At 46.5% G+C, this 13,560-nt stretch overlaps 1 protein-coding gene across 1 annotated transcript in view; it reads left to right on the top strand.

Moving 5' to 3' along the window:
• LOC138280280 (CD5 antigen-like) overlaps positions 1-13,560 on the top strand; it is a 292,088-nt gene that overhangs the window by 69,386 nt on the left and 209,142 nt on the right. The window contains exon 3 of the mRNA XM_069219470.1: positions 12,045-12,368. Within this exon, the coding sequence (XP_069075571.1) occupies positions 12,045-12,368 (324 nt within the window). The remainder of the gene's footprint in view (positions 1-12,044; positions 12,369-13,560) is intronic.

The following is a 13,560-nucleotide window of genomic DNA, read 5'->3' as shown; positions in this document are numbered from 1 at the left end:
AAGGTCACATAGGTTTGGGGTCCATTCGTGGTTCGCATTCCACTTTTGGAGTATATGGTGTGTGTTGCCCCTATCCCTATGTGTCCCCATTGCATCCTATTGTAACTATACATTGTTTGCACTGTTTTCTAAGACTATACTGCATATTTTTGGTATTGTGTACATATAACTTGTGTATATTTGCTATCCTCACTCTGAGGGTACACTCTGAGATACTTTGGCATATTGTCATAAAAATAAAGTACCTTTATTTTTAGTATAACTGTGTATTGTGTTTTCTTATGACATTGTGCAAGTGACACTTGTGGTACTGTAGGAGCTTCACTCGTCTCCTAGTTCAGCCTAAGCTGCTCTGCTAAGCTACCATTATCTATCAGCCTATGCTGCTAGACACCCTATACACTAATAAGGGATAACTGGGCCTGGTGCAAGGTGCAAGTACCCCTTGGTACTCACTACAAGCCAGTCCAGCCTCCTACAGATATGGACCACCTCAACAATTTAGGATTTTCACCTTTCATTTGTTTTAGCCAAAGTAGAGGTTTGTGGTCTGTCTGAAGAATGAAGTGAGTGCCAAACAAGTATGGCCTCAACTTCTTCAGCGCCCAGACCACAGCAAAGGCCTCCCTCTCTATGGCAGACCAACGTTTTTCTCTAGGGGTCAACCTCCTAGTGATAAAAGCAACAGGTTGATCCTGGCCCTCAGAATTAAGTTGTGATAAGACTGCCCCTGCCCCTAATTCAGATGCATCAGTTTGGACAATGAATTTCTTGGAGTAACAGGGGCTTTTCAGGACAGGTGCAGAGCACATGGCCTGCTTCAGCTCCTCAAAAGCTTTCTGACAGTTTGCTGTCCATAACACCTTCTGAGGCATTTTCTTAGATGTGAGGTCATTAAGAGGGGCTGCAATGGAGCCATAGTTCTTTATGAACCTCCGATAGTACCCAGTGAGGCCTAAAAAGGCTCTCACTTGAGTTTGAGTAGTAGAACCCAATCTATAATAGTTTGGATTTTCCCCTGAAGTGGTGCAATCTGTTCTCCACCTACCAGGTGTCCCAGATAAACTACCTTCCCTTGCCCTATCTGGCACTTTGAAGCCTTGATAGTGAGGCCTGCCTTTTGCAGGGTCTCCAAAACTTCCCATAGGTGGACCAGGTGATCATCCCAGCTGGAGCTGAAGACAGCTATATCATCTAGATATGCTGCACTAAAAGCTTCCAGCCCTTGCAGGACTGTATTCACCAACCTTTGAAAAGTGGCAGGTGCATTTTTCAATCCAAAAGGCATTACTGAGAATTGGTAATGGCCGCCAATGGTTGAAAATGCAGTTTTTGCTTTTGCATCTTCTGATAATTTGATCTGCCAATACCCTGCAGTCAAATCAAAAGTGCTTAGATACTTGGCAGGTGCCAGTGTATCTATTAGCTCATCTGCCCTGGGTATAAGGTGAGCATCAGTTTTGGTTACCTGGTTGAGACCTCTGTAGTCTACACAAAACCGCATTTCCTTCTTTCCATCCTTGGAATGAGGTTTTGGTACAAGTACCACAGGAGAGGCCCATGGACTTTCAGAGTGCTCAACCACTCCCAGTTCTAGCATTTTCTGTACCTCTTGCTTTATGCAGTCTCTGACATGGTCAGGCTGCCTATAGATCTTACTTTTGATAGGCAAGCTGTCTCCAGTATCTATAGTGTGCTCACACCAAGAAATGGTACCTGGCACAGTAGAGAAGAGTTCAGAAAACTGACCCAGGAGATTTATGCAGTGGTCTTTCTGTTCAGCAGTAAGACAATCTGCCAAAACTACACCTTCCACTAGAGCATCTTGTTCTGTGGAAGAGAAGAGATCAGGGAGAGGGTCACTCTCTTCTTCCTGTCCCTCAACAGTTGCCATGAGCAGGGTGAGATCAGCCCTGTCATAGTAGGGTTTCAGGCAAATGACATGGAGCACCCTAAGGGGACTCCTGGCAGTGCCTAAGTCAACTAAGTAGGTGACTTCACCCTTTTTCTCAACAATTATGTGGGGTCCACTCCATTTATCTTGGAGTGCTCTTGGGGCCACAGGCTCCAAGACCCACACTTTCTGCCCTGGTTGGTACTGAACCAAAACAGCCTTCTGGTCATGCCATTGCTTCTGGAGCTCTTGGCTGGCCTGAAGGTTTTTACTGGCCTTTTTCATGTACTCAGCCATCCTAGATCTTAGGCCAAGTACATAGTCCACTATGACTTGCTTTGGAGCTTTTAAAGGTTGCTCCCAACCTTCCTTAACAAGTGTTAGAGGACCTCTCAAAGGGTGACCAAATAGGAGTGCAAAGGGGCTGAAGCCCACTCCTTTCTGGGGAACCTCCCTGTAAGCAAAAAGGAGGCAAGGTAATAGGATATCACATCTCCTGCAGAGTTTTTCATGGAGTCCCATTATCATACCTTTGAGAGTTTTGTTAAATCTCTCCACCAGTCCATTTGTTTGTGGATGATAGGGTGTGGTGAACTTGTATGTCACACCACACTCCATCCACATGGCCTTTAAGTAAGCAGACATGAAATTGCTTCCCCTGTCTGATACCACCTCTTTTGGGAAGCCCACCCTGGAAAAGATTCCCAGGAGGGCCTTTGCCACTGCAGGAGCAGTAGTGGTCCTAAGAGGAATTGCTTCAGGATATCTGGTGGCATGGTCCACTACCACCAAGATAAACCTATTGCCTGAAGCAGTAGGAGGGTCAAGGGGGCCAACTATGTCAACCCCTACCCTTTCAAAGGGAACCCCAACCACAGGCAGTGGAATAAGGGGTGCCTTTGGAGTTCCACCTGTCTTGCCACTGGCTTGACAGGTTTCACAGGACTTACAAAATTCCTTTGTGTCCCCTGACATTCTAGGCCAATGAAACAAGGGAACAAGCCTGTCCCAAGTTTTCATTTGCCCTAAATGCCCAACTAAGGGAATGTCGTGTGGCTAGAGTTAGGAGGAACTTTCTGTACTCCTGAGGAATCACCAATCTCCTGGCAGCTCCAGGTTTTGGATCCCTTGCTTCAGAGTACAAGAGGTTGTCCTCCCAGTAAGCTCTGTGAGAGTCACTGACATCCCCATTTGCTTGTTTGACAGCTTGCTGCCTTAGACCCTCTAGTGTGGGACAGGTATGCTGTGCCACACTCAGCTCCTCCCTGGCAGGCCCCCCTTCACCCAAAAGCTCAGCAGTGTCTGCTTCCAGCTCCTCTGGTACAGGTTCTGCACAGGGTGGAAATTCTTCTTCCTCAGAATTAGAATCCACTGTAGAGGGAGGGATAGTAGGAAGTGGTTTGCTTCTACTAGCCCTAGCTTTAGGGAGCACTTGGTCCATTGTTCCAGGATCCAAGCTTCCCTGTCCTTTTTGCTTTTTGGCCTGAGCCCTTGTCAAAGCAAAAATATGCCCTGGGATGCCCAGCATTGCTGCATGGGCCTCCAACTCCACATCAGACCAAGCTGATGTCTCCAAATCATTCCCTAATAGACAGTCTACAGGTAAATCTGAAGCTACCACAACTTTCTTTGGACCAGTTACCCCCCCCCAGTTGAGATTTACAACAGCCATGGGGTGGCTTTGTGTTATGTTGTGAGCATCGGTTACTTGGTACTGGTGTCCAAGTATGTGTTGTTCAGGGTGCACCAGTTTCTCAATCACCATTGTGACACTGGCACCTGTGTCCCTGTAGGCCTGGACCTCAACACCATTTATTAGGGTTAGTTGCTTGTACTTCTCCAAGTTACCAAAGTGGCTAAATCAATAGCCCCTTCAGAGACTAAAGTAGCCTCTGTGGTCTCCCTAATCAGACCAACCCCAACTAAATTACCAAAAGTGAGCCCAGCTACTCCCTTGGATTGGCTATTAGTAGGTTTGCTCCCACCACCACTGCTATTAGTAGGGACACTAGGTGTAGCAGTAGGGGTTGTAGTGGTAGGAGCTGTGGTGCCTTTCTTTGGACAACTGGGATCTGTTGTCCAATGGCCTTTTATTTTACATAAATAGCACCATGGTTCCTTTTCCTTGTTCTGATTAAAGGAGGATTTGGACCCACCACCCCCACCAGAGTGTTTTTGTGGGCCTGATGAAGACTCATTTTTAGATTTGTCCCCACCCTTGTCAGAAGACTTACCATCCTTCTTTTTGTTGCCATCTTTGTCACCCCCTGTATGAACTTTTCTGTTCACTCTTGTTCTGACCCATTTGTCTGCCTTCTTTCCCAATTCTTGGGGAGAGGTCAGATCAGAGTCCACCAAGTACTGGTGCAACAAATCAGACACACAATTATTAAGAATATGCTCTCTCAGGATTAAGTTATACAGGCTGTCATAATCAGTAACTTTACTGCCATGTAACCACCCCTCCAAGGCCTTCACTGCCTGGTCAATGAAATCAACCCAGTCTTGTGAAGACTCCTTTTTGGTCTCTCTAAACTTTATCCTGTACTGTTCAGTGGTTAAGCCATAACCATCCAGGAGTGCATTCTTAAGAACTTGGAAATTATTAGCATCATTTTCTTTTACAGTAAGGAGCCTATCCCTACCTTTTCCACTAAATGATAGCCATAGGATAGCAGCCCACTGCCTTTGAGGGACATCCTGTACAACACAGGCCCGTTCAAGTGCAGCAAACCACTTGTTAATGTCATCCCCCTCCTTATAAGGGGGAACTATCTTGTGCAGATTCCTGGAATCATGCTCTTTTGCAGGATGACTATGGGGAATACTGCTGCTGCCACCATGGGTATCTAAACCCAACTTCTGTCTTTCCTTCTCTAATTCAAAAGACTGTCTATCCAAATCCAGCTGTTGCTTTTTAAGCTTCAGTCTGGTTTGTTCCACCCTCAACTTATTGAGTTCCCTCTCTAACATTCTGTCATCAGGGTTGGTGGGAGGGACATTTCTAGAAACAGAGCTATGATGGGAATGAACAGAAGGAGACCTGTCCCTTACAGAAGCCAACTTAACAGCTTGCTTTACAGAAACATTACTACCAGTATGGTGAGAATAAATGCTTTTGCTATGATGTGAGACAACACTATTTCTATGGTGTGGCTCATCATCATTACCATCTATGCTAGATTGTCTAGTGATGGGCAGGCTAGGAAGGTTCTTTCCTGAATCTTTTCCTGGGGGAGTCCCTGAATCTGATTGGGAACTATTAGGTACTTTTTCAACAGATGGGGCACCTATGGCCTTATCCTGTTCTCTAAGCATGTTAATTAATAGTTCTAAGGCAGGATTCTTCCCTACACTCAAACCTCTCTCTATACAGAGACTCCTTGCTCTTTTCCAGCTAAGGTTGTCATATGCAAGTTTGGACAGATCAACACTTTGGCCTGTGCCAGACATTTTTTAGAGAGAGTTAAAGTGATAGAGAAAGAGACAAAAGTTTTCAGAACTTTTTGGAAAGACAGAAAAAAAACTTTTTTAAACTTTTAAGAACTTTTTGAAAGTTTTAGAAGTACTTTTCAGCACTTAGAAAAGAGTGAAAAGAGGAAAATGCAAAACTTTTTGGCTATGTGTATATACACTGACCTTGTTTTGTATATTTTTCTCTTATGAAAAGTACAATGACAAGAGTGGTAAGTAGTCTCAAGCACTTATCCCACCACTGCACAACCAATGTAGGAGGCTGGACTGGCTTGTAGTGAGTACCAAGGGGTACTTGCACCTTGCACCAGGCCCAGTTATCCCTTATTAGTGTATAGGGTGTCTAGCAGCTTAGGCTGATAGATAATGGTAGCTTAGCAGAGCAGCTTAGGCTGAACTAGGAGACGTGTGAAGCTACTACAGTACCACTTAGTGTCATATGCACAATATCATAAGAAAACACAATACACAGTTATACTAAAAATAAAGGTACTTTATTTTTATGACAATATGCCAAAGTATCTTAGAGTGTACCCTCAGTGAGAGGATAGGAAATATACACAAGATATATATACACAATAGCAAAAATATGCAGTATAGTCTTAGAAAACAGTGCAAACAATGTATAGTTACAATAGGATGCAATGGGGAAACATAGGGATAGGGGCAACACAAACCATATACTCCAAAAGTGGAATGCGAACCACGAATGGACCCCAAACCTATGTGACCTTGTAGAGGGTCGCTGGGACTATTAGAAAATAGTGAGAGTTAGAAAAATAACCCTCCCCAAGACCCTGAAAAGTGAGTGCAAAGTGCACTAAAGTTCCCCTAAGGACAAAGTAGTCGTGTTAGAGGAATAATGCAGGAAAGACACAAACCAGCAATGCAACAACTGTGGATTTCCAATCTAGGGTACCTGTGGAACAAGGGGACCAAGTCCAAAAGTCACAAGCAAGTCGGAGATGGGCAGATGCCCAGGAAATGCCAGCTGCGGGTGCAAAGAAGCTTCGACTGGATAGAAGAAGCTGAGGTTTCTGCAGGAACGAAAAGGGCTAGAGACTTCCCCTTTGGTGGACGGATCCCTCTCGCCTTGAAGAGTTGTGCAGAAGTATTTTCTCGCCGGAAGGACGCCAACAAGCCTTGCTACACGCAAATCGTGCGTTTGGCGTTTTTGGATGCTGCTGGGGCCTAGGAGGGACCAGGAGGTCTCAAGTTGGACCTGCAGCGAGAGGGGACGTCGAGCAAGACAAAGAGTCCTCACTGAAGCAGGTAGCACCCGGAGAAGTGCCAGAAACAGGCACTACGAGGATGCGTGAAACAGTGCTCGCCAAAGTTGCACAAAGGAGTCCCACGTCGCCGGAGACCAACTTAGAGAGTCGTGCAATGCAGGTTAGAGTGCCATGGACCCAGGCTTGGCTGTGCACAAAGGATTTTTGCCGGAAGTGCACAGGGGCCGGAGTAGCTGCAAAGTCGCGGTTCCCAGCAATGCAGCCCAGCGAGATGAGGCAAGGACTTACCTCCACCAAACTTGGGCTGAAGAGTCACTGGACTGTGGGGGTCACTTGGACAGAGTCGCTGGATTCGAGGGACCTCGCTCGTTGTGCTGAGAGGAGACCCAAGGGACCGGTGATGCAGCTTTTTGGTGCCTGCGGTTGCAGGGGGAAGATTCCGTCGACCCACTGGAGATTTCTTCGGAGCTTCTGGTGCAGAGAGGAGGCAGGCTACCCCCACAGCATGCACAAGCAGGAAAACAGTCGAGAAGGCAGCAGGATCAGCGTTACAGAGTTGCAGTAGTCGTCTTTGCTACTATGTTGCAGGTTTGCAGGCTTCCAGCGCGGTCAGCGGTCGTTTCCTTATCAGAAGGTGAAGAGGGAGATGCAGAGGAACTCGGATGAGCTCTTGCATTCGTTATCTAAAGTTTCCCCAGAGACAGACACCCTAAATAGCCAGAAAAGAGGGTTTGGCTACCTAGGAGAGAGGAAAGGCTACTAACACCTGAAGGAGCCTATCAGCAGGAGTCTCTGACGTCACCTGGTGGCACTGGCCACTCAGAGCAGTCCAGTGTGCCAGCAGCACCTCTGTTTCCAAGATGGCAGAGGTCTGGAGCACACTGGAGGAGCTCTGGACACCTCCCAGGGTGACCTATATGTAGTGCACGCGTGTAATGGTGTCCCTGCACTCACAAAGTCCGGGGAATTTGCCCTGAACCATGTGGGGGCACCTTGGCTAGTGCCAGGGTGCCCGCACACTAAGTAACTTAGCACCCAACCTTTACCAGGTAAAGGTTAGACATATAGGTGACTTATAAGTTACTTAAGTGCAGTGGTAAATGGCTGTGAAATAACGTGGACGTTATTTCACTCAGGCTGCAGTGGCAGGCCTGTGTAAGAATTGTCAGAGCTCCCTATGGGTAGCAAAAGAAATGCTGCAGCCCATAGGGATCTCCTGGAATCCCAATACCCTGGGTACCTCAGTACCATATACTAGGGAATTATAAGGGTGTTCCAGTATGCCAATGTGAATTGGTGAAATTGGTCACTAGCCTGTTAGTGACAATTTGGAAAGAAATGAGAGAGCATAACCACTGAGGTTCTGGATAGCAGAGCCTCAGTGAGACAGTTAGTCATAACACAGGTAACACATTCAGGGCACACTTATGAGCACTGGGGCCCTGGCTGGCAGGGTCCCAGTGACACATACAACTAAAACAACATATATACAGTGAAAAATGGGGGTAACATGCCAGGCAAGATGGTACTTTCCTACACATAGCACCAGGGCTTTTTATTTTGTGAAGAAGAGGAAGAGGTATTAGTCCCACCCCCAGAGGTTTTGTTTGAAATTGACTGGGAATCCTTACTTTTTTCTTTCTCCCCAGCCTTTTCACCAGACTTACCATCCTTCTTTTCTTTGTCACCCCCTGTATGAGCTTTTCTGCTCACCCGTGTTCTGACCTATTTGTCAGCCTTCTTTCCCTATTCTTGGGGAGAAGTCAGATCTGAGTCTACCAATTATTGGTGCAACAAATCAGATACAGAGCTATCCAAAAGATGCTGTCTCAGAATTAGATTATGTAGACCCTCATAGTCAGACACTTTGCTGCCATGTAACCAACCTTCTAAAGCCTTCACAGAACAGTCCACAAAGTCTATCCAATCTTGTGATGACTCCTTTCTGGTGTCTCTGAACTTTATCCTTTATTTTTCAGTGGTTAAGCCATACCCATCCAAGAGTGCATTCTTAAGAATACTGTTGTTGTCTGAGTCTTCTTCTCTGACAGTGAGAAGTCTATCCCTCCCCTTGTCAGAAAAGGGCAACCACAGATTAGAAGGCCACTGCCTATGAGGGACCCTCTGAACTTTGCAGGCCCTCTCAAGTGCAGAAAACCACTTGTGAATGTCATCCTCCACCTTGTATGGGGGAACAATTTTGTGTAAGTTTCTGGAGTCAATGGTGTTCTCCCTAACTCCATAACTCCTGAAACTGCTGCGGCCACCATGGGGTGCTAACCCAACCCCTGCCTTTCCCTTTCCACAGCTAAGGCCTTCCTATCTAGGGCTAGCTGTTGCTGCTGCAGCCTCAGCCTGGCCTCCTCCACCCTCAGCTTTCTGAGCTCTCTATCTAAGGAGCATTCACCTGGAGTGGAACCATGGGATCCCTCAGAAACTGAGGTGATATGGGAATGTGCAGAAGCAGATCTTTCCCTAGGCTTAGTAACCCTGACTACCTGCCTTTTGGAAGTGAAGGGAGCCCTGATTGTGTGACTACCCCTCCCACTCCCACTCCCAGAAACACTAGAGGGTTTGCTAGGTACTCCATCCTTGGAAGTACCCTCGCCAGAAGATGGAAGCTCCTTTTCTATCTCTAAGGTTGTAGAAGGTTCCTCCTCCTCCTCCTGACTACCAGTCTTGCCCTGTTCAGCCTGGAGAAGGAGGTTCAATACGAACTCCCTGCTTGGGTTCTTCCCCACACCTAGCTTCCTCTTTGAACATATCTCCCTTAACTTCTTAAAGGTGAGGTCCTCATATTGAGGGTTTACTACCTCAGAGTTAAGTTCAGCTGTCGACATGGTGTGGTATGAGTGGTAATGTAGTGTAAGTGAGGTAACCTACTCTACCTAACAAGAGAGAAAAAAAACCTTTTTGTGTTTTTGCACTAGGTATAGTGTATAGCTCTAGGTATCAGAGCAATCTTTCCAGTGTAAAGCACCGGTGACATAGTGATAAGGCAATTGCAAGTACTTATCCCACCGCTGCCATCAATGTAAGATGCTGACCTGGTTTGTAATGGGTACCTAAGGTACTTACACCTTATACCAGGTCCAGTTATCCCTTATTAGTGAAATGTAGACAGTGTCTAGAAGCTCTCTAGCGGTAGAGTGGATGAGCAGCCAAGGCCTAACTAGGAGACATGCAATGCTCATTCAATACCACTGTAGCCACACAGTACTCATACATATGAAAGTAAATACCCAGTGTTAGAAAAATAAAGGTACTTTATTTTAATGACACAATACCAAAAATACCATTAGAGACTAAGGGGTTCATTATGACCCTGGCGATCACTAGACCGCTCGGGTCACGGTCGCGGTCAGACCGCCGCCAAAGTGGCGATCCGACCGTGACATTATGACCGTGGCGGAGCTGCCATGGTCAAACCGTCTACACCGCCAGGCTGCCTGGGTAGCAGGATCCCAGTAGACACAGTCAAACACACTGACAAACAGGCTACACAGCTATTAAGCGATCACCTTCGGGGAGGAATTGCCTGCTTGTTTAGTAGAGTGAGCTGGTGAGCTAGAACTTACAACGTACCCTCACAAATCTCCATCTCTGTCTTTGCAAGGACGGTACACATAGGCACATTCCATCACTATAATATATCTCCTCAGATGTGGGAAATTGGGTTACTGGTTGTGGGGGGTGAAACCCTACTCAAGCAGCTACCACAATTCTTGTCAGGTTGAAGTCACAAATAAATCCTAAATAAACCTGTGCTTAACGCTCTAGTAGTTTGGCACAAAGTAGTCAGACTTTTTTTTTGACACTTTATTCCTTTTGGTAACATCAGCACAGGAAACGAACACACTTTGCAGTCCCTAAAAGGGCCCCCCAGGGGCCAGAGACAGTAAATCTCCCCTCTGTGTGGAACCTCTTCCCTCATCATAGGCGCTCCCCAAGCTGACTCTGTGGTATTTCCACCATTTTCCCTCAAATTTTGGAATGTTTCTTGCGGCATCTATGTGCTAAGTAGATGAGCTCTTCTAATTTCACACATCTGACTATACCTGTTCTCCATTTCCTCAGTTGGGGGGGAACGGTGGGGGGCATCTGGCACCTTCTCATGCTTGGTAAGGCCCCATTTTGCCAGTAGCGTTCCCAGACCTACCAGAGGTCTGTCACCCCTTTGGCTAGCCAGGTTGTCCAGGAGACCAAGCAGGGCAATTTTTGGGGAAGCCTCAATGTCAGGCGCAGCACCTTCAAGAAGGTCCTGATTATGTTCAGCCAGTATCATTGACCAGGCAGCCCAACATCATGTGGAAAAAGTCTCTCATGCGCTTCTGGCCCACTAGCAGCATTTAATTTACAGGCCCTGAGTACATGCAGTGGTACTTTACTAGGGACCTATAAGTACATTAAAAATGCCAATTGGTTGTGAGCAAATTCCACCATGTTTAAAGGAAGAGAGCACTTTAGCACTGGTTAGCAGAGGGAGAGTCCTAAAAACCAACAAAAATGGGTTCAGAAAACACGAGGGTGAAGGCACCAAATGTGGAGATGACCCTGCAGAAAGGGCCAAGTTCAATATGGGGTTATCATATCCATTCCATTCCATTGGTTACGTTTCTTCTCCACTTGAAAAGTATTTTTTAGTGCATCCCCTACTCTTCTTGTCAACATACTTTCTCTTGCTTTCTCTCTCAATGCCACTCTAATGTGTGTGACAGCAGTTTAAGTCCTGTGAATATCCCAACCCCTCTCCTTGACTTTCGTTTTTAAAAGTTCTGTGTCAGAAATTCCTACAATTTAATGTTTTGTGTTGCGCATTTTTATATTTTATTTGCATAATTCTTGTATCGTCTTGCCTGATGCACTGAAAATGGTTGATTGGAAATGGAAGAATCGGGTAAAATCCTCTGCCCAGGACAACTTGACCCAGAACAATAGCTGCTGACGCGTTAATAAAACTCAAATGTGTAAATGTGTAAGATTTTCAACCACTGACAAGGACAAGGTACAATCTTGGAGAGAAGCCAGAATATCCATCCGCCAGCCTCAGACCACTGTCTGCCCAAGAATGCATGGGAAGTCAGTGTGTGAATGAAATCTACTTTCTCACCACTGAAGTCCCACTGAGTGCAGGATTATGCCACAAATCCTGGGAGACTAATCTGTTGTGTGGTTGTTTCCCATCATGTGCTTTCTCCTCAATTATATGTAACGAGATTGAGGTGTGAACACTTTAGAGGCATTTATTAACAAAGAACAGGATGATGGGAGCTGACCTCTGACCTCAGGAGAAATCAAAGTCTGTATAAGAGTGATTAACACCGCTTTCTTGTCCTGTCTCTGTCGCTGTGTTCCTCTATTCTTGGCAGTCAGTGGAACAATATTAATGAAAACAGGGAATAAATAACATTAATGTGTAACTATAAATATATTCTGTTTCTTAGCAGCCTACATCGCTCGTGTTCGACTGACAGGCTCCAAAGCCCCCTGTGCTGGGCTTTTACAGGTGATGGTGATTGGCCGATGGGAAAGAGTCTGTGACAGCCAATGGGACCTGCAGGACGCTGCTGTGGTGTGTCAGGAGCTGGGATGTGGAGTTCCCTATTCAGTCCCTCCAGCCTCAGCCTTCGGGGCAGCAATAATTGACGCAGTTTCGATTACTGATGTCCAGTGCAGAGGAGATGAAGGCAGCCTGCGGCAGTGTCCCTACAGCACCAGGATACAGAACTTTTGTTATGACGGGAGGTTTGCAGCCGTGAACTGCACAGGTAAGGACCACACCTCCTCCTCCTACAGCACTGCTTCACTCTCAATAGAGTGTGATTAAACCTCCTCCTACATGTGAGAAAGTAGCCTCTTTCTAGCCTTGTTACCCCCACTTTTGGCCTGTTTGTGAATGTATGTCAGGGTGTTTTCACTGTCTCACTGGGATCCTGCTAGCCAGGGCCCAGTGCTCATAGTGAAAACCCTATGTTTTCAGTATGTTTGTTATGTGTCACTGGGACCCTGCTAGTCAGGACCCCAGTGCTCATAAGTTTGTGACCTATAGGTATGTGTTCCCTGTGTGATGCCTAACTGTCTCACTGAGGCTCTGCTAACCAGAACCTCAGTGGTTATGCTCTCTCTTTACAAATTGTCACTAACAGGCTAGTGACCAATTTTACCAATTTACATTGGCTTACTGGAACACCCTTATAATTCCCTAGTATATGGTACTGAGGTACCCAGGGTATTGGGGTTCCAGGAGATCCCTATGGGCTGCAGCATTTCTCTTGCCACCCATAGGGAGCTCTGACAATTCTTACACAGGCCTGCCACTGCAGCCTGAGTGAAATAACGTCCACGTTATTTCACAGCCATTTTACACTGCACTTAAGTAACTTATAAGTCACCTATATGTCTAACCTTTACCTGGTAAAGGTTAGGTGCAAAGTTACTTAGTGTGAGGGCACCCTGGCACTAGCCAAGGTGCCCCCACATTGTTCAGAGCCAATTCCCTGAACTTTGTGAGTGCGGGGACACCATTACACGCGTCTACTACATATAGGACACTACCTATATGTAGCTTCACAATGGTAACTCCGAATATGGCCATGTAACATGTCTATGATCATGGAATTGCCCCCTCTATGCCATCCTAGCATAGTTGGCACAATCCCATGATCCCAGTGGTCTGTAGCACAGACCCTGGTACTGCCAAACTGCCCTTCCTGGGGTTTCACTGCAGCTGTTGCTGCTGCCAACCCCTCAGACAGGCATCTGCCCTCCTGGGGTCCAGCCAGGCCTGGCCCAGGATGGCAGAACAAAGAACTTCCTCTGAGAGAGGGTGTGACACCCTCTCCCTGTGGAAAATGGTGTGAAGGCAGGGGAGGAGTAGCCTCCCCCAGCCTCTGGAAATGCTTTGTTGGGCACAGAGGTGCCCAATTCTGCATAAGCCAGTCTACACCGGTTCAGGGGACC

The sequence above is a fragment of the Pleurodeles waltl genome, unplaced genomic scaffold, assembly GCF_031143425.1.
Source record: "Pleurodeles waltl isolate 20211129_DDA unplaced genomic scaffold, aPleWal1.hap1.20221129 scaffold_71, whole genome shotgun sequence".
In the NCBI taxonomy this organism is placed as follows: domain Eukaryota; kingdom Metazoa; phylum Chordata; class Amphibia; order Caudata; family Salamandridae; genus Pleurodeles; species Pleurodeles waltl.
This window is presented reverse-complemented; position numbering and strand designations above follow the sequence as displayed.